Source organism: Epinephelus lanceolatus, chromosome 2 (genome assembly GCF_041903045.1).
Source record: "Epinephelus lanceolatus isolate andai-2023 chromosome 2, ASM4190304v1, whole genome shotgun sequence".
Taxonomy (NCBI): Eukaryota; Metazoa; Chordata; class Actinopteri; order Perciformes; family Serranidae; genus Epinephelus; species Epinephelus lanceolatus.
This window is the reverse complement of record NC_135735.1, coordinates 27,645,995-27,666,790: the sequence shown is the minus strand read 5'-3', so window position 1 is coordinate 27,666,790 and position 20,796 is coordinate 27,645,995. Positions and strand designations below refer to the sequence as shown.

Genomic DNA, 20,796 nt, shown 5'->3' with positions numbered 1-20,796 from the left:
CCCAGCTCCTCCTTCTCATGCTGTGTCTGACTTATCAATGTCATTTCTCTTTGTCATTGATGCTGCTCTGTTCTGTTCCGGGGGGTCTTTGCTGCTGCTCTCCTTGCCTCAGGCTTTCCATGTAGGCGCATGGAAGGGCAAGGAGGTTTGCTTTCTCTGCCTCAGGCTTTCCAACTAGGTGTGTGGAAGAGGCTTTCTATGTAGGCCTGAGAAAAAGCAGAGGCCCCAAAACAGAGCCATACCGCCAAATGTAATACTGCAAATGGAAATTAAGTTTTCTTTGACTAAAGTGGTCCTGACTGAAATAGAAATATTCTAGATATCCCATGCACCATTTTATACACGTTTCCATAAAATTCAGCCCTATATATTTTGCATCTTTGGAAACCTTGGGCTCTCCACTAGAAAATAAAATAATGTTCTTTGGGTATGTATAACATTTGGTTTGTACTGACTCATAATCGGGCTGATGCATGTGAGGCAGATATCTCAGTCTTTCAATTGTTTGTCTACCTACAAGACATTTCTAAAATATAGTTTTTGGTGTTAGATAGCATACATTCTATTAAAAGATTATACTCACTCTCAAAAAATTGGGGCAAGTTGAGAAATGTACACTGCAAAAGTATTTTTAAAAATGTCACTTCTCCATTTCCATGACCTTTGCTGAGTAACTCATCACTCATTTTTGATTATCCTACGTTTCTGCAGAATTTCAGTAAAGGTCAGGTGCAGTTCACCAGAGACGCTAAGTGAAACTAAGTATTCAGAGAGGGTTGGGCAGTAAGAGAAAAAATTGGAGGAAATGATGGGAGAAAGGGGTTGGGCTTGTTGTTAATCATTGAGTCAGAGTAGCAGTTGGTCTCTGCTTAGTGGACTCAGTCAGTGAAACCAAAACAAGACAGGAGTACAGGAGGGAAGAAACAGACTTAATGTATTTTAATATGTGCACACACTGAATGTTTTCAACAACATTTCACTGGAGTGTGTGCAGTTGTATCGTTCGTGCACTGGCAGAGAAACATTATACATCAAGATGCTTGCTGTTCACCTTGTTTCCTTCTTCTTCTCCAAACTCCAGGAGGACCCCACAAAGAAGGTAAGAGCCACTACACAGTTTTACGTTATAATCACAGCTTAAACTTCAGTTCCTATAAAGAGGCCACATTCAATATGTGCTCTGCTACAGATGAGGTATGATGAGATTTACAAAGATATCTGTAATATATTCATCTAAACAGCTGCTGACCTGTATATAACACTCTCTGGCTTACATTTACCTTTAAATCCAACAAGTGTATTAATTGCCTTCCTTTATCTAACATATTTATTGTAAAATATTGTATGTGCTAATAATGGCAAGTCCACCTCAAAATTATCAGACAGTGATTTTGTTTTTAAAGAAATAAAATGTATATTCCTTGCTAATTGCTCTCATGTAGTGCTGAATTATTCACTGTGAGAAATTCTGTCAGGATTAATCAATGATTAAAGGATTGAATATATACATATATTTGTATCCACTGATAAGATAAGATAAGGCAGTAGCCTGTGCTGTAATAAGATGATCAAGGTGCTGTGATGATTAGTTACTGTGTCACCATTTGTCTCTCCTGAGCAATGATTAACATCTTCCCCTGGCTGTATCACTACTACTCTTTAGTGCAGATGGGTGTGACACACTGTCCCAGGGACAAAGTATTGATGCTGTCATAAGAAACACTGCTCACATTCACACTCTGACACAAATACAATACGACATGCAGCCAGGTGCACAGCCAGAGTGACCTTGTCCTTAAACATGACCCCACAGTGATACAGTATACTGGGAGGGACTGAGCATAGGAAGGCTTTTTGATTCATGCTTTTTTTGTCATTCCTTTCAATTTTTTTTTTTTTGTATGACACACCCTTTATTTCCCAACCACTTGAGGCAAAGAAGTCCATAGTCTCTGTCTCCTTCATTTAAGCAACACTCCCTGGATTAAGTTTCACCACAAAATGACCTTTGAGCTTTTAGTTGTGCTGAATTTGGCATGCAGCAATAAATCTTATGGCATTTCAAATGTTTGCCTCATGTAAACCGTCAAGATGGAAGAAACCTGTATTTTTTAGAATAACAGATAAATCTTTCTGTTAGGACCACATTGTCACAACTATGAATACAGACCCCAAATTTGAGGGTTGATTAAACAAGATAAAGTGAATCTGACCTTGTGACACATTTGTTCTGCCGCCCCTATTTGTTTATGACTTTATTGTCAAGATAGAAAACAGAGATTAAATTAGTACGCATCATTTCCCTTTGTGTCTGTTTGCTGACTCTGTTTCTCTAATTTTTTTAGGTGGACAGGTTTCTGCACGCCATGCGCCTCCATGACGACCAGTTAAGTGACATCTCGGCTCGTTTCCAGGCTGAAATGAAGAAGGGGCTTTCAGCAGAAAGCAACGCTGCAGCAGCAGTGAAGATGCTGCCAACACATGTCCGCTCCACTCCGGACGGATCAGGTAACTCGCAGTAATGGTTTTCACACTGTAGGTCAATGTATTCTGAAGAAACATGTGATACAGGTCATATATTTTTGCCTGTCTTTACCACTCCTGCAGAGAAAGGACAGTTTCTGGTGTTGGATCTCGGAGGTTCCAGGTTTAAGGTGCTCCAGGTTAAAGTGAGAGAGGGCATGGGGATCAGGAGAGGAGGAGTGGAGATGGAGGAGAAGACCTACCCGATACCTAAGGAGCTACTGAATGGGAAAGGAACAGAGGTACGGAGGAGAGGAGGAGACACGGGAAACATGGACAACGAAAAGCAGAGGAACAAGGGGAGGGTATAGTAAAGGGAAGGCATGTGGAAGAGATTTGGATAAGGATGGCAGCAGCAGTTGGGACACATTATCAGCCTTTTCCACCTTCTTCTTGACTGTCCTCCTGTCTTCTCTCCCGTTCTGTCTGCAGCTATTTGACCACGTGTCAGAGTCTTTGAAGGACTTCATGCATGAGAAGAACATCAGTTTGGAGAAGAAACATCCTCTGGCCTTAACTTTCTCCTTCCCCTGTGAACAGTCCGCCTTAAACCAGGTAATGACACCCTACATCCTTCCATTTGGTTTTCATCACCTGCACCTGCAGTACAGTATGTTACTGTTGTCCTTTCATTTATTTCTTTCTCTGCAGGGATTATTGCTAGACTGGAGTAAAAACTATCAGGCTCGAGGCCTTCAGGGTAAAGATGTGGTCCAGGCCCTCAGAGGGGCTATTGAGAGAACTGGGGTAGGACATAAGCAGCTACTACTCACTTGTATATGACCCACAAACTATTTTTCATTTATCAGAAAGGCCAGTAAAGGCACTGAGACAATCATACCCACTTAACATCAGTTAGAGTTGACTGCACTTCTTAAGAAACACTTAATCCAGTATAAAACTGTACTGTAGTTGATGTTAACTATTCACTCTGTAACTCACTCTGCAGGGTATGGATGTAGAGGTGTTAGCCATGGTAAATGACACTGTAGCAACCATGATGACCTGCGGCTTTGATGACCAGTACTGTGAAGTTGGACTCATCGTTGGTGAGTACTAGTGTTGTCATAATATTGGAATTTGTAATTTCATTCAAAATCTCTAGCCTAATCCAAATCAACACAACCAACAAAGGTAACGAGTACTAGCCAATCAGAAGGAGAGTTGGGTGGGTCATGTCTTCACTATCCAAGGAAACGCAACGTTGCAGCCAGTAAAGAGGAGTGAGGAGTCAGCAGTTAATGACCATATAAAGCAGCTAATAAAACAGGTTTTTCAACAACTGTGAATCACTGCAACCCAAGAGGGCTCATAATGAGCATATAGTCATAAATGTGTACACACAATATTAGGCTGATGGGTTCTGAATGCACCACTCACACCATCTTTCTCCATTTCTCAAACAATCCAACAGAACTTGCTAGCTAGCACTAGCTAATGTTTGTGGAGAATTGTTTTGCCTCCAGCTAAGTCCTGCCCACCAAAAAAGGTCACACTATTTACTAAGAGTAAAGAGTCTATGGGACAGAGCAAGACTGTTTTGACTGTGTTCTCAAACCATTTATGTATGTATGTAATAAATCCCCTCACAAGACACAATTACTTCTTTTATTAGTGCTTTATTATCTTATTATATAATGACAAAAACTCTGTCTGTCTGTGGGTATGTCTGTTCCACGTTTTTCTACTCACTGACGTGGTCAATCTATGTGAAACTGCACATAGTCATTGAGGAGTGGCATAGGTAGAAGGTGACTAAGCAACTTTTTCAAAAAATTACACTATTAGTATATTCTTTTACAAAGTCGATGCATTCACCCCACGAGTTACTGTGCACGCGCGTTGATATATGTATCCACCTCAAACAGACATCATTTCAGCTGCAGCCGATAAAGGTAGGCTTATTAATTACTTAATTACATTTACACTGCTAAAACGTGCACATTGATGTCACATTGACAAGCTAACCAATTGCCATGTTGTGTAGGTGTATGTGCATGTAATGCAATACAGCTAACAGAACACAAGATGCTAAACTTTAGACTCTGCACATGATTACAATGTACACATCTCTGTTATATACTTCATGGAATTGGCGGTGGTAAATTTACATTATATACAATGCTTTAAAGTTTAAGACAGGGATACCGGGGCCAAATATGGAGGCAGAGTTTTGGCAGCTGTTGGTAAGCGTCTGATGGCTGGGCTTTTTTTTTTTTTTTTTTTTTTATGTGTGGGGAAACTGCAGCATCCCAGAGAAAACCTCACACAGCAGAGAGTTTTATCCCCTACTTTTTCGGGAGGGCAGTTAACCTCTATTTAAACAGAGGGAATTCATTAGTCGCTGCCACAGTACTGTTGATGCTGTCATATGCATCATACAAAGATTCTAGAGCATGATCCAGGCCGTATGACCTGGAGTCTACATTGTCAAAGTCCTTTCCAGTTAAAGTTTTGACTAAAGACTCACTGGATAGTTTCTTTGCATTGTCGATGGCTAAGTGAAAGCCTTCTCTTAAGTATAAATACTCTGCCTCGAGTTCCTCAGCTGACTTCTTTGTTTGGCTCATGTTTGTTAAAAATAACTAAAATGCCGCCTTGAGTTTAAGCAAAATGATATTCCAGCAGTACTTACGACAGGGATACCGGGGCCAAATATGGAGGCAGAGCTTTGGCAGCTGTTGGTAAGCGTCTGATGGCTGGGCTTTTTTTTTTTTTTTTTTTAAGTGTGGGGAAACTGGAGCACCCAGAGAAAACCTCACACAGCAGAGAGTTTTATCCTCTACTTTTTACCCATCCATATTTGGATGGGTAAAAAGCAGAGGAATCATTTTATCCTACACTTTATTTCCCAGTGCCAGGGCTTGATGTTATAAATAAATTTCTTACAGCCTTTATGCTTTTTTTTGGGCTTTTCCTGCTGCCCAGAACCATCATCTTCCCTAATGATGTCCTCATTTTTTAAATAATATCGGCACTCTTCTTTCTGGGCCAGGCGGGCAGTTACTCGCTGGTTACCCTCTCTATCAAACAGAGGGAATTCATTAATCATCGCTGCCACGGTACTGTTGATGCTGTAATATGCATCATGCAAAGATTCCAGAGCATCATCCAGGTTGTATGGCATCTGTCTCTGAACCTTCACTTTCCCCACTACATTTTCAAAGTTCTTTCCAGTTAAAGTTTTGACTAAAGACTCACTGGATAGTTTCTTTGCATTTTCGATGGCTAAGTCAAAGCTTTTACTTATGCAGAAATACTCTGCCTCGAGTGCCTCAGCTGACTTCTTTCTTTGGCTCATGTTTGTTAAAAATAACTAAAACACCGCCTTGAGTTCAAGCAAAATGATATTCCAGCAGTACTGCTGCCTGAAATTCTTTGAATTTAAGTCCTATTTACAAACTCTGGTGGAAGTGTTGTGATGTCACAGATGCTCTGTTCCATCATCCATCATAGAACAGAGCATCTGTGTTGTGATGTCACAGATGCTCTGTTCCATCATCCATCATAGAACAGAGCATCTGTGTTGTGATGTCACAGATGCTCTGTTCCATCATAGAATTTTTTTTTTTTTTTTTTTACAAAACTTTATTATACAAAGTCTCTCTCTCTCTCACACACACTCACACACACACACACACACACACACATTTTCTCTAAAATACTCTTTAAAAAATTCTCTTAATTCGCTGTCATGCCCACAGTTTCCATTGTACATAAACAATTTATACATCAAAACGTAGGAAAATTTGTGCTGGTCGCAGAAATGTTACTATGGAATCACACACAGTGACACATTTGGCTCAGTGACCCTCCAAGCAAAGGGAGAGACCATTTTTTTCACATTCACTCCTATGTAATCTGAGAGGAGAAATTCCTTGTAAAGAGCTGGGGGGCACCAGATTTCTAACCTGTGCCCAAGATCACATGTTTGACACCACAAACATTAAAAAGACATCTACACAAAGATCATTTCCTCTCCCTGGTGGTATCCATATGTTGAAAAGGAGGTGTTTGAGAGGTTTCAACTCCATTAAATCAGGTGCCTGCTCTGAACTGCTGTCAAAATACACTCGGTAGAGTGCAGATCTTGCCGGGCAGCCGAGCAGCAGCCTTGGCTGATCATGACCACTTACAATTTTTGTAATTCCAGCAGATGCAGCTCAAAGCATTTTGGAAACATCTCAGAAGCGCCCCAGAAGCTATGAAAATATGCTCCTCGTCTATTTTTCAGAGCCACGGTGTATTGTACAGTGACAATTGAGTTTTCCTACTAACAGGCACTGCGTGGGAAATATAGATACAATATAATTATGAGGATTAAACCGTCACAAATATTCAGATTTGATATGTATCAATATATTGATATATTTGACAACAAGATATCAGATTTATACAGTTTTCTGTAGCTGTTTGAGGCAGCAGACAACTGCGGTTGCAAACTTCTCTGGATACTTTGTGTCAGTTCTGTCTTCTACAGGTATGCCTGTGTTCATGTACGGTACTCTGCAAAAATGAAACCCCTGACAATATAATGCAGCCCAACAAAACAGCATTTTTAAAACTTTGAATATAGTTGAACTGAGACCTTGCTAAATGTCATTAAAGTTCAAATTTATTTTTAGTTTGAAATTAACATATTTTGACATGCTATGATGAAAAAAATCAAATACAAATAGTTGTTGTGCACCTCATGTCCCTCCATAAAACCTGAGATCCTCTGCAGCTGCCCTTTTATCTGTTCTAACTACAAAAACCTTTGGGGATGCTTCTTTTAGCAACTACACCCCAAAAATATGGAAGACCCTGCCTTAGAATATTAGACTTGCTGGCTGAGTGGACAGTTTAAAATGACGACTCAAAAAATATCTCTTTAACATAGCCTATAACTTGCAGCTATCTGTTTTAATATTCTTAACGTGTTTGTATATATGTATTTACTTTACTTGATTAATTATTGATTGATGCATTTATTTACTCTTCTCTTTTCCCCTTGAATGAGTGTTGCATAATTGCATGGTGTTATTTCTTTGATGTTTGTCGCTGCTGTCTGAATTGTAAAGCTCTGTGTGCCGCATTTTGTGCATTAAAGGTTCTATATAAATAATAGTCATTCCTTCCTTCATTTATTTGGTTAAAATGTTGCTCCCTCTAGTGGTTCACTATGTTAATGCATGTGTGTGAGGAAACTGTTTTCTGTTTTCTGTGTTTGAACTATTCGGACTAGACTCTGAGGCAAATTCAAAATCTAGAATAATAGTTGCTTGTTTAATGTTAGTTTAGGCACAACACGTTGTGATTATTTAAAGATAACAAAAGGAAGCAAGTTTCTTTCAATAGTATAAACATGAATGCATGGATATCCTGTATGTTTATGTGTTTAGGCACTGGCACCAATGCGTGTTACATGGAGGAAATGCGTCATGTTGACCTGGTGGAGGGAGATGAGGGCAGGATGTGTGTGAACACTGAGTGGGGAGGCTTCGGAGACGATGGGGCTCTCAACGATTACATCACTGAGTTTGACAGGGAAGTGGACGCAGCCTCCAACAACCCTGGAAAACAAATGTGAGGAGAGTGGCTTTGTCTTTCCTCGTGAGATTGATATGGTACAGCACAGCATGTATGAAACAATATCAACCGTGGCGTGAACCCCATCTGTTTCTTTTTTCTCCTCACTGTAGCATGGAGAAGATGGTCAGTGGGATGTACCTGGGTGAGCTCGTGAGGCTGGTTGTATTAAAGATGGCTAAACTCGGGCTGCTGTTTGATGGACATTTGTCTGAGGCCCTAAAGACTAAAGGGACAATAACCACTGCACATGTAGCGGCCATGGAGGAGTAAGTTATCTGTCTCTCTGTCTGTGTCACACTCCCTCTCTGTAAAAAACAAGTGATACCATCCACATCTGTCTATTACAGGTACAAAACTGGTCTGAAGAACACTATAAACATCCTCACGGATCTCGATTTGAACCCATCGTCTGACGACTGTGCTGCTGTTCAACATATCAGCACCATAGTGTCCTTCAGGTCCTCAAATCTGGTAGCTGCAGGACTGGCTGCCATCTTGACTCGAATTAAGCAAAACCGGAAGTTGAGGAAATTCAGGATCACTGTAGGTGTGGATGGAACTGTATACAAGACACATCCACAGTAGGTTATTATAACAAATATTCAACAAAAATCATCGATTGACCTTTTTCATTTGGAGATATCTTGAATTATCCTCCTTACTATTCACATGCTAATAGCAGGAAACTTGAATTAATATTGTAACCTGTAAAAACACATTTGTATGTAAATCAAATGTTGCAGCTGCTACAGATTCCCCTCTTTCCATTTCAGGTATGCTAAACGTCTCCATAAAGTAGTGCGGCAGCTGCTTCCTGATTGTCAAGTCAGATTTGTGCTCTCAGACAATGGCAGCAGCAAAGGAGCTGCCCTGGTAACAGCAGTCGCCCAACGACTGGCATCACGAAGGCGACAGGTTAGGATGTTGTTTGTGTGTGTTTCTGTATACTGAATGTAGTTTATGTTTTTATCTAGGGCAGCGTATTGGCAATACTCTACTGATACATTACAATACAGGAGTTATGATTAAATATACTGATAGATATACTGTGCTAGCAATATGTTGTTATGAGTGTAAGAGTCAAATGGCTGCAGATAGGTTACAACACTGACGGATCTAGCAGTAGGGGGGTTTAAACACAACACAAAATGAACCACTGTCACAAATCTTTGTATGTAAACTATTAATTAAACATCAATACAGTGTTTTGGTATATCGATACAGTATCACAAAACACTTTGTCTCAGTACTCTATTGTAGCATTATTTCTTACACCCCTAATTCTAACCTCATCAGCTGTTGTATCTGTCAGGTACGTGCCCCCAACCTGCCCCTTTGTTACTTGATGTCCAAGGTCCAAAGACTTTATACTGCATATTACATAAAATCCAGTTATCGTAAAACTCAGAGTCATTCTACTGTACTGTTTTTATACAAAGAGAGACCTCAAAAGTTAAAATATCTCCGAATAATCATCTTTGACCCATCATTAAAACCTTTCCTTCATACGTTAGCTGAAATTTCCAATGGCTTCCTGCTGTGGATGACCATGACGATGCAAAGGTTCATGTGATTTCACCGTGCAGGTTCTGAGGAATATAAAGGGAAAGTGCCCTCAGATTACAGTCTAACACAGTTGTAGTTTCTTAACATTAGAAATTTCATTGTAAAAATCCTATAGGTTATATGAAATTTTCAAAGAATTCCTGTTCAGGATGACCCCGACTATGTCCATGAGAAATTGTGATTGAACTGCACAGTTTTGGAGAAATCTTTATGGAAAATCAGCTCAAATTACATTTCGACACACTTAGAATTTCCTCATACCATCCTGAGACCAAAACTTTCGTCCTGTTTGTATTTTAATTTCTCTTATATCAATTAATTAATAGGACCCAATAAGTAAAAAACGTAACGCTGTCAATGATAATTAAGTCCCAATGTCCTCAAATGAGACAACAATAAAGGCCTAGAGTCCTCAAATGAGATTATAGAACGTCCCACCATCCTCAAACGAGACAACAATTAATTCCCACCATCCTCAAATGAGACGACAATGAAGTCCTAGAGTCCTCAAATGAGATTATAAAATGTCCCACCATCCTCAAACGAGGCAACAATTAAGTCCTGATGTCCTCAAACGAGACACAATTGTAAACTCTGATGTCCTCAAATGAGATTATAAAATGTCCCACCATCCTCATACAAGACAACAATTAAGTCCCACCATCCTCAAATGAGACAACAATTTTAAGCTCTTATGTCCTCAATCGAGACAACAGTTAAGTCCTGATGTCCTCAAATGAGATTATAAAATGTCCCACCATCCTCATACGAGACAACAGTTAAGTCCCACCATCCTCAAATGAGACAACAATTAAGTCCTGATGTCCTCAAACGAGACAACATTTAAGTTCTGATGTTCTCAAACGAGACAACAATTTTAAGTTCTGATGTCCTCAAACGAGACAACATTTAAGTTCTGATGTCCTCAAACGAGACAACATTTAAGTCCTGATGTCCGCAAACGAGACAACAATTTTAAGTTCTGATGTCCTCAAACGAGACAACAGTTAAGTCCTGATGTCCTCAAATGAGATTATAAAATGTCCCACCATCCTCAAACGAGGCAACAATTAAGTCCTGATGTCCTCAAATGAGACACAGTTGTAAGCTCTGATGTCCTCAAATGAGATTATAAAATGTCCCACCATCCTCAAACGAGACAACAGTTAAATTCTGATGTCCTCAAATGAGATTATAAAACGTCCCACCATCCTCAAACGAAACAACAATTAAGTCCCACCATCCTCAAATGAGACAACAATTAAGTCCTGATGTCCTCAAACGAGACAACATTTAAGTTCTGATGTTCTCAAACGAGACAACATTTAAGTTCTGATGTTCTCAAACGAGACAACAGTTTTAAGTTCTGATGTCCTCAAACGAGACAACATTTAAGTTCTGATGTCCTCAAACGAGACAACATTTAAGTTCTGATGTCCTCAAACGAGACAACAATTTTAAGTTCTGATGTCCTCAAACGAGACAACATTTAAGTTCTGATGTTCTCAAACGAGACAACAGGTTTAAGTTCTGATGTCCTCAAACGAGACAACATTTAAGTTCTGATGTCCTCAAATGAGATTATAAAATGTCCCACCTTCCTCATACGAGACAACAGTTAAGTCCCACCATCCTCAAATGAGACAACAATTAAGTCCTGATGTCCTCAAACGAGACAACAATTTTAAGTTCTGATGTCCTCAAATGAGATTATAAAATGTCCCACCTTCCTCATACGAGACAACAGTTAAGTCCCACCATCCTCAAATGAGACAACAATTAAGTCCTGATGTCCTCAAACGAGACAACAATTTTAAGTCCTGATGTCCTCAAACGAGACAACATTTAAGTTAAGTTCTGATGTCCTCAAACGAGACAACAGTTAAGTCCAGATGTCCTCAAACGAGACAACAATTAAGTCCGGATATCCGCAAACGAGACAACAATTAGGTTCTGATGTCCTCAAACGAGACAACAATTAGGTTCTGATATCCTCAAACGAGACAACAATTTTAAGTTCTGATGTCCTCAAACGAGACAACAATTAGGTTCTGATGTCCTCAAACGAGACAACATTTAAGTCCTGATGTCCTTAAATGAGCCAACAATTTTAAGTTCTGATGTCCTCAAAAGAGACAACAGTTAAGTTCTGATGTCCTCAATCGAGACAACAGTTAAGTCCTGATGTCCTCCAACGAGACAACAATTAAGTCCTGATGTCCTCAAACGAGACAACAGTTAAGTCCTGATGTCCTCAAACGAGTCAACAGTTAAGTCCTGATGTCCTCAAATGAGATTATAAAACGTCCCACCATCCTCAAACGAAACAACAATTAAGTCCTGATGTCCTCAAATGAGACGACAATAAAGTCCTAGAGTCCTCAAACAAGATGATAATAAAGTCCCAATGTCTTCAAACAAGTACTTCCTAATTAACAGTGTCTTAGCTTGTTACTGTTGCTACAATTTGTTGCCATATCAAACTACAAACATTATTAATCATAAATAAACAACTTTCAACCATAAAATGTGATCAGGTTTTGGACCTTGTCCACTTTTCTGTCAGGATCGGTCGTATACTGACGTGGCAAAGTTAGCTGCCATCTTGTTTTTACATGGATTAGTGTATTGTGGTCTTACTACCACTAAATGGTATAAGGTCAAGTAAACCTAAAATGTGATGTCCCCATAGGAGGACACAGGATCTCAGGAGGATATTTATGTATCATAGTGCCCTTCTGATTTCACCAGGTGCAGCACAAGATAGTATGATGCAGTTTGTTGTAGGATGCCAAGTTGCATTCTGTGGAAATATGGATTGTAATAATTCAACAGGTTATGCTATAAATTACGTTAGTGTGGTTTGCTTTTTTAAAATACTGGTCCATGTGCCCCTTTTTTAACTTTTAGCACCTGCCCCTCTAAAGGTTTCTGCACAGCCCTGATGTCTGATATTATACAGTATCTCTGACATGTATCGCAGGTGGATGAGACGCTGTCTCCCTTCAAACTGACCCCAGAGCAGCTCCAGTTGGTGAAGAGCAGGATGAGGGCGGGGCTGGAAGCAGGGCTGAAGAGTAAAGGCCCCTCTACTATCAAGATGCTGCCTTCTTTTGTGTACCGTACACCTGACGGCACAGGTCAGAAACTTAAATGAAAATCAAAGTGAACAATTAAAAGGCCTTCCAAAATTGTTGTTTTCTAATAGAATAAACTGAACAGAATCCTTTTAAAACAGATAATCAATAAGCTACTATATGTGTGTTTTCCAGAGCATGGGAAGTACCTTGCCCTGGATCTAGGAGGGACAAACTTCAGAGCATTGCTGGTGAACTTGACAAAAGGTCAGCAGCCGAACACACAGCTTTACCACAAGATCTACACCATACCACTGGAGATAATGCAGGGAACTGGGGAAGAGGTAGGACATTGTGATGGGGGTTTCAAATAATATGCACAGAAAGCTGTGCAGGAATTAAACCATGGCTTGCCTTTGTAAAATATTGATAATGATTTAATGAGCATTTGAATTACTGAGCTAAGAAGAACATTTGTGGAAAATGAATTTGACCTGACAGCATTGCATGAACAGTACATACTTGGTCATCTTTCAGTAAAAACCTTTCCTTCTCTGTCTCTCTGTCTGTCTCTAGCTGTTTGATCATTTAGCGCAGTGTGTTAGTGACTTCCTGGACTACATGGGGATGAAGAACGCTCATCTTCCTGCAGGCTTCACCTTCTCTTTCCCCTGCGAGCAATCAGCTCTCGACACGGTGAGCGTGGACACTATGTTAGTTTCGTTTTTTACAACCATAGAAAACTTTCTCATAGGAATAACAACCAATGATCAATCAATGCTCAAATTAATAGCTTTTCAGAGAAACACACAGTAAAAATACACAAGTAAACAGACATTGATTTTGTAATCTTTTTCAACCTTTGTAACTCTCCTGTAGGGCACACTGGTGAGCTGGACCAAAGGCTTCAAGGCCACAGACTGTGAAGGACAGGATGTTGTCAGCATGCTGAGGGAAGCCATAAAGAGGCGCAACGTGAGTAAAATACAACAGAAAAGATTCAGCATGGATTACCTGGGATTTGTCAGATAAGGTGAAAGAATAATCCTGCATGCTTTCCTATTTATACATATTTGTTTAAGTGCATGTGGAAGTAAAGAGCCTGTAAGATGCACAAAACTGTTTCACCACAAATTGAATGTAAATTATAATGACAAATGAAGTCATTGTCATTTTTCTGTAGAGTAAATTGCCTTGCATTTTCTTGGATGTTGAGTCGTGTGCTAAATGTTTGTTCTTGTATGTACTGCATGCTTGTACCTGCAGGAGTTTGACCTGGACATAGTAGCAGTGGTCAATGACACAGTGGGGACCATGATGAGCTGTGCCTATGAAGACCCTCAGTGTGAAATCGGACTGATTGCTGGTATGTGACCTTCAAAGTGATGACATTCTGAGTAGTTGTCAATAAGGCAAGGTACGTTTATTTATATAGCACCATTTAGACACAAGGAAATTTAAAATGCTTTACAGGGGTTAGTAAAATGGAAAGACACACTGAACAATAATGTTTAAGCCCTGATTAAAATGAGTTAACAGTTTTTAGCAATCCGGGGAGCTTGTTTTACAGTTGGGGAGCATAGAAACTAAAAGCTGCTTCACCATGCTTGGTTTTGATCCTGGGAACACTGAGTAAACTGGTTCCAGATGACCTAATGGATGCTTCATATTGTACAAGTAAATCTAGAAATGTATTTAGACCTGAGGCCACTCAGTGCTTTACAGACAAATAAAAGGATTTTAAAATCCTCCTTTGACCCACAGGAAGCCGGTGAGCCTGTTAGCTCCTGCTGTCAAATCTCATACAAAAAATCTTGGAGTCATTTTCGATGCGGCATTAAAATTTGAAAAACAAATCAATCAGGTAGTTAAAGTAAGTTTCATGCAGCTCCGCACCATATCCAAACTCAGATCATTTCTCTGTATTTCTGACCTGGAGAAAGTCATCCATGCCTTCATATCCTCCCACCTTGACTACTGTAACTCACTATACTTTGGTATCAGTGAGTCCTCCTTATCCCGTTTTCAACTTGTCCAGAATGCAGCAGCCAGAGTTTTGACAAGGTCAAAGAAGAGGGAGCAAATCACCCCCATTCTTGCCTCACTACATTGGCTGCCTGTTAGCTACAGGATTGATTTTAAAATTCTGATGCTTGCATATAAGGCGCTCAATGGCATCGCCCCCTTAACAGAACTCCTGTCCCCGTATCACACAGCCAGAGAGCTAAGATCCTCCGATCAAAGGTTTTTATCAGTCCCGAGATCTAGGACTAAGTGTTAGAGGGACCGGAGTTTCTCTATCGCTGCCCCAAATTTGTGGAATTCTCTTCCTCCTCCCATCCGGTTCCTCCCCACCACTGAGATTTTTAAAAGTCATTTAAAAACTTACCTGTATTCCGTCGCCTTTGATTGTGTCTAAGCCAACCACCCCAAGTTTTTTAACCTGAAGTCTGTGCCTTTATTGTGCTTTTATTACTATTATTATCCTTATCAGGTTTTTATTGCACCTTATTCTAATTCTACTATTATCTTTGATTGTACTATTCTTTTTCTCTTGTTTGTTCTCTTCTTTTGCTTTTTGTTTTCCTCTGTGTATGATGTTGAGCATCAGCAGAATTATGTGTTAACTAAAGTGCTATATAAATAAAGCTGAGTTGAGTTGAGCTGAGAAGTGATTCAAGGCCCGCTGTAATGTGCTCCACTTTCTTGGTGTTAGTAAGGACTCTGGCTGCAGCATTCTGGAGGAGTTGCAGATGTCTGACTGATTACTAACTTTGGTTTACTTAAGTAATAATAACAATAATAATAATAACTTTATTTGTATAGCACCTTTCAAAACAGAGTTACAAAGTGCTTAACAATGAAAACAATTAATACACAATAGAACAATTAGTGCATAAAAACAATAAAACATCAAATAATTTAAAAACAGTTACAATAATTACCATCGGTTAAGAAAAAGCCATACTATAAAAGTGAATCCGAAGAAGAGATTTAAAAGAAGATTGAGTTAGCCTGCCTGAGATCTCCAGGCAGGGAATTCCAGAGCTGAGGGGCCCGAACAGCAAAGGTCCGGTCGCCTTTAGTGACAAGACGATAATTTGGAACTAATAGAAGGGCCCTCCTGGAGGATCTCAAGCAGCGATCAGGCTCATAAGGGGTTAGTAGATCACAGATATAGGCAGGAGCCTGACCATTCAGGGCTTTAAAAACAAGCAGTAAAATCTTAAAATCAATTCTAAAACTCACAGGTAACCAGTGAAGGGCAGCAAGGATTGGTGTTATGTGGTCACTTCTCTTAGTACCTGTTAAAAGCCTGGCAGCAGCGTTTTGTACCAGCTGCAGTCTTTTAATGTTTCGTTTGCTGATGCCAGAATAAAGTGCATTACAACAGTCGAGTCTGGAAGACATAAAAGCATGGATGACCTTTTCTAAATCTGCAGGGGAGAGGAATGACCTGATTTTGGTTAGCTGTCTCAGTTGGGCAAAGCAGGACTGAAGTACTCTGGTCACCTGCACATCAAAAGACAGTTCACAGTCAAAAATGACACCCAGGTTGCAGGCCTCTGTATGGACATTATTAGACAGTGTACCCAGACTAGAGGTGAGATTGGTGATGGTGCTAGTGCTGGGGCCAGAGGTGGTGATGATGATTACTTCTGATTTAGAGTCATTCAACTGCAGAAAATTTTTGGACATCCAGGATTTGATTTCGGCCAGACAAGACATAAAACAGACAGCATCAGAGGAACCAGGCTTTAACGGGACATATAATTGAGTGTCATCCACGTAACAGTGAAAGTTAAAGTTATGTTTTTACGCATGATTTGTCCGAGAGGTAGCATGTATATGGTGAATAGAAGGGGACCCAAAATAGACCCCTGTCTCTGTATTCAAAAAAGGCTGGAATTGTGTTAAGGGTTGTTGTCAGTACGTAATTATGATGGTTTGTGTTATAACGTGAGGTAAAAAAAAGCACTCACCGATCAGGGTCATCCCGAGTACTGTAACAGTAATGCATGTGTGTGTTGCTAAGCACACTGGATTGTCTCTAACCATAATGAGTTTGACCAGCAGTGCGAATGCTTTCCTTATTGTAGTTGTTATATTTAATACAAGACAGACCATGTGACTGTGTTTCACAGGAACTGGCACTAATGTGTGTTACATGGAGGAACTGAAGAACATTGAGAAGACAGAACAAAAGAAAGGAAGACTGGACAGAGAAGAGGGGACCCCTGAAGGAGAAGATTGGGTATAAAATTTATAAAAGGCTCACACTGTTTAGTCCTTCAATGAGCTGTGGTGTTGTTAAAACAAACTCATTAGCTTCTGCTCCCTGCAGGAGGATGGGATGGAGAGAGAGGGAGAGGAGGGGGATGCTGAGATATCAAAGATGTGTGTAAACACAGAGTGGGGAGGTCTGGGTGATGATGGCTCTCTGGATGACATCATCACACCTTATGACATTGAGGTCGACAAAAACTCAGTCAACCCTGGAAAACAACGGTGAGAAACACTTTTTGTAAAGTTTGTGCACATGTGTTAAGGCCACATTATTTGTATACTTTTATACAAATACAGTGTGTGTCTCATGCTCCAGTGACTCTGCGTGTTTTCTGAACCTTTTAGCTGTTCAGTGACTCCATCAGGTGGTCACATGGTCTTTTTAACAAATGATTTGTGTCTTTGTGAGTGTGCAGGTTTGAAAAGCTGACCAGTGGGATGTATTTAGGAGAAGTTGTCCGTCAGGTATTGCTGGATTTAACCAGTGGAGGTTTGCTGTTCAGAGGACACGTCACTGAAGCTTTAAAAACACCTGGAATATTTGAAACCAAATACCTGTCACAAATAGAGAGGTAGGAGAAACTGTGTGTGAATGGGAAGAGTATATACTGTATGTGTGTGTTTGTAAGTGAGACTGCGTGTGAAAATGCTTGCATTTCTTTTTTCAGATGGTCCCTTATTCAATGATGCCACCTGGGTGTGTGTGAGTGTAAATGTGTGGCTGTGTCTTACTGTAATGTGTCTAAACTGTGTTGTCTCCCCCTAGTGACCGCCTGGCTCTACTGCAGGTCAGAGCTATTCTCCAACAGCTGGGGCTCGACAGCAACTGTGACGACAGCATCATCGTCAAAGAGGTAGAAGACAGAAAATAATGAGCAGCACTGTGTCATGTTTGTAGACAAACAACTGTTTCAGCGCCGTCTCATCAGAGAAAACTAATGTTTGTGCAGGACCAACACAGATGTTTTAAGCAAGTGCTTTTAATATCATTAACAATGATTATAGTCTATTTTACTACTTTAGCAGCCTCCATACTACAATACTGTTTGATATGTCAGATAAAGATTTAGTATGTCAGTGTGTCAAATGCAGTTTGCCAGAAATACCAGGATGTCTGAGACATGTATAGCTGCAGGCACATTTTGTTTGAAGGCTGCACAACATGCCCCTACAAACTGCACCCATCACCAGTACAAGACAAACTCACTAACGCAATGGTGATTTTAAGTATGAAGTGAGTATGCGATTCTGAATGCAGCACTGCATCCCACAGGACTGAAGTCTAAATCCATTACCTTACTCGCAGATACTTCGGTCAGTGCAAGAAAAACACAGGAGTAATTCGTTAACATCACTCTGTTTCATTTGAGTTTTCTCATTTCCTTGTTGAGCTAGTGTGCAGGAACCGTTGATATTAAACTTTTGAACTTTGTCAACCAGTTGAAAGTATTTAGATGTAAATATCAAAATTCTGCAACCCTGTGTCCTATTTCTTGTCTCAAATACCACAGAGAGGTTAAGAGTTGACGTTTTGACACACTTGCCCAGAAAAGCATGTTCTCTGTTGCAACCTCACTTTGGGAGTCAGTAAGATTTCTTTCCACTGAATGAGGGGTGATATGATTTTGTCTGGTTCTGCAAACTGTGGCACCAACAGTCTGTTTTGTGTTGTAATAATGATAATGGTTTTCATTGTTACGCAGGTATGTGGAGCAGTGTCACGTCGTGCAGCTCAAATGTGTGGGGCAGGAATGGCAGCCGTGGTCGAAAAGATCAGGGAGAACCGAGGACTGGATCATCTGGACATCACTGTCGGGGTGGACGGTGCACTTTACAAACTACATCCACAGTGAGTTTTTTTTATTTGTTGTAGTCGGTGTATGCTACGGACACAAAACTATACTTTAAAAGAAATCAGTCCAATCAAAAGTTTTGATGTTACTTGTTTCTCTTTATTTAGCTTCTTCAAATTACTTAATAAAAACTAAATTATTTGTTCTTCTTCTGCTGTTTCTAGTTTCTCTATAGTCCTCCAAGAAACTGCCAGAGTTATGGCCCCACAGTGTAACGTCACCTTCCTGCCATCAGAGGAAGGCAGCGGGAAGGGTGCCGCCCTCATCACAGCTGTGGCCAAACAGAAGCCGGAGATGTAAATTCACCTGACTGAAAAATATTTTTAAGTCCTTTTTTCACTTTTCTCATTATTTGAAATGTTGTCAGCACTGCTGCACCTGTTGCTGCCATTGTCATCTGATGTGAGAGAGCTGCTGAGTGTCATGTGTCACATGGATTCACCAACAGCTTCTCTCACCTGACAGCGGAGCCTCGCCTGAAGGGCATAAAACACGGTTTTTCACTGACAGGCTTCCCACCCATGAATACAGCCATTTGTGCTGCACTGTGCAGACCGCAATTAATTTCTGGTCCCTAAAAATATTTAACGAACTTGATTCAAACTACCAAATGTTTACAACAAAGCTTGCCAATGCAAAAACTGAAAGCCTTTTATTTCCCAATCATTACCAGATTAGATGTGGGAAATGTCACACCCACAGCTGCACAGTCACATGCCAGTATTAGCCATGCACCGATTAGACTCTGCCATTGATAACACGGCTGAGTGCTTAGTTTCGGAAAAGAAAGAATGCTGATATCAAAAATCACACCGTGCAAACTCCTCAAGGTCGGCATGTATGTGAGACCAAACAAAAAGTGAAGTTATCATACAAGACTGATAATAAGATTCAGCTGTCAAAGTGTGATCTGTACACGTGGTGTGATTCTCTCAAGAACTGAACAGTCCCTTCACTTCTGCTCACACACACACACACACACATTAAATCTACTGTGTTTGGAGTGTTTCTAATAAACTTTTGCACTGCAGTAATTTGTATCAATTCAGTTCTTTGAACCAGATGATTCATACACACTATAAATTATTGTGTTGTATATTCAGTGTCAAGCTATTAAAGGTCCATGTGTCGGAGTTAGTGGCCTCTAGTGGTGAGGTTGCACAACTCAAACTTCTCCCTAAGCCAAACGTGTAGGACAGGCATGTCCAAAGTCTGGCCTGTGGACCATCTTTAAATATACTATATATGGCCCACCACACAATATCACTTGCATTTTTTCCCTTCACTTCACAATGGCAGGACTATCATACAGTTTGTAGACATGCATCGAGTAGGTACGCAGGCAGAACTAATGTGTTGTCTTAGTCAGACAGTAAACAGACAAACAGAACGGTTATCTGACAGCATACGTGTCACAGCCACAGCAAATAAGCATAAAGTTAACAGTGAGGGCTGTCACTTTCAGCAGCAGCAGAGGAGACAAGAATACATTTTCACTGAAAGATGAAACAGTTGTCTTTATCTGGTTTGTTTGTGATTTCCTTTTTTTAAATAACCCAATTGATGCAAGAAAATGCGAATGACCCTATCTAGAGCCAGTGTTTGATTTGTCTATGCTGGGCTACTGTAAAATATCATGGCAGAGTCCATGAGAGAGGACCTGCTCCATATGACCATATAAACGCCTCATTCTAAGGTAATGAAAACATAACATTTTGTAGGTTCGGTAATTATTAATGAATGAAAATATAGTTATAAATATTACATACCATTTCTATCAATAGATGCCTCTAAATCCTACACACTGGACCTTTTAAAATATCGTGTGTTGTATAAAGGAAAGACGAAGGGATGGCGTGTTTGTGTTCAGTCATGATCCAGGGTCACGGATGCTTTTCTGGACAGGAGAACAAATT

General features: G+C 40.1%; 1 protein-coding gene across 1 annotated transcript; it reads left to right on the top strand.

Annotated features, from left to right (window-relative positions):
- Positions 1-855: 855 nt before the first annotated feature.
- LOC117255022 (hexokinase HKDC1-like) lies at positions 856-19,908 on the top strand. Its single transcript, XM_033623565.2, has 21 exons — positions 856-1,099; positions 2,346-2,508; positions 2,608-2,765; positions 2,956-3,078; positions 3,175-3,270; positions 3,473-3,572; positions 7,908-8,091; positions 8,208-8,363; positions 8,445-8,678; positions 8,871-9,012; positions 12,647-12,803; positions 12,936-13,084; positions 13,317-13,436; positions 13,620-13,715; positions 14,007-14,106; positions 16,886-16,995; positions 17,086-17,249; positions 17,444-17,599; positions 17,794-17,881; positions 18,731-18,876; positions 19,045-19,908. Exons 1-21 carry the CDS (start codon positions 1,037-1,039, stop codon positions 19,178-19,180), a joined length of 2,841 nt encoding a protein of 946 aa, XP_033479456.2. The 5' UTR covers positions 856-1,036; the 3' UTR covers positions 19,181-19,908.
- The last annotated feature ends 888 nt before the right edge of the window (positions 19,909-20,796 follow it).

Coding starts and splice junctions, on each gene's coding strand:
- LOC117255022 (XM_033623565.2), top strand. CDS start 1,037: ATGCTTGCTGTTCACCTTGTTTCCTTCTTCTTCTCCAAACTCCAGGAG. Junction 8,092..8,207: donor AACAACCCTGGAAAACAAAT/GTGAGGAGAGTG, acceptor TCCTCACTGTAG/CATGGAGAAGATGGTCAGTG. Junction 17,600..17,793: donor TACCTGTCACAAATAGAGAG/GTAGGAGAAACT, acceptor GTCTCCCCCTAG/TGACCGCCTGGCTCTACTGC.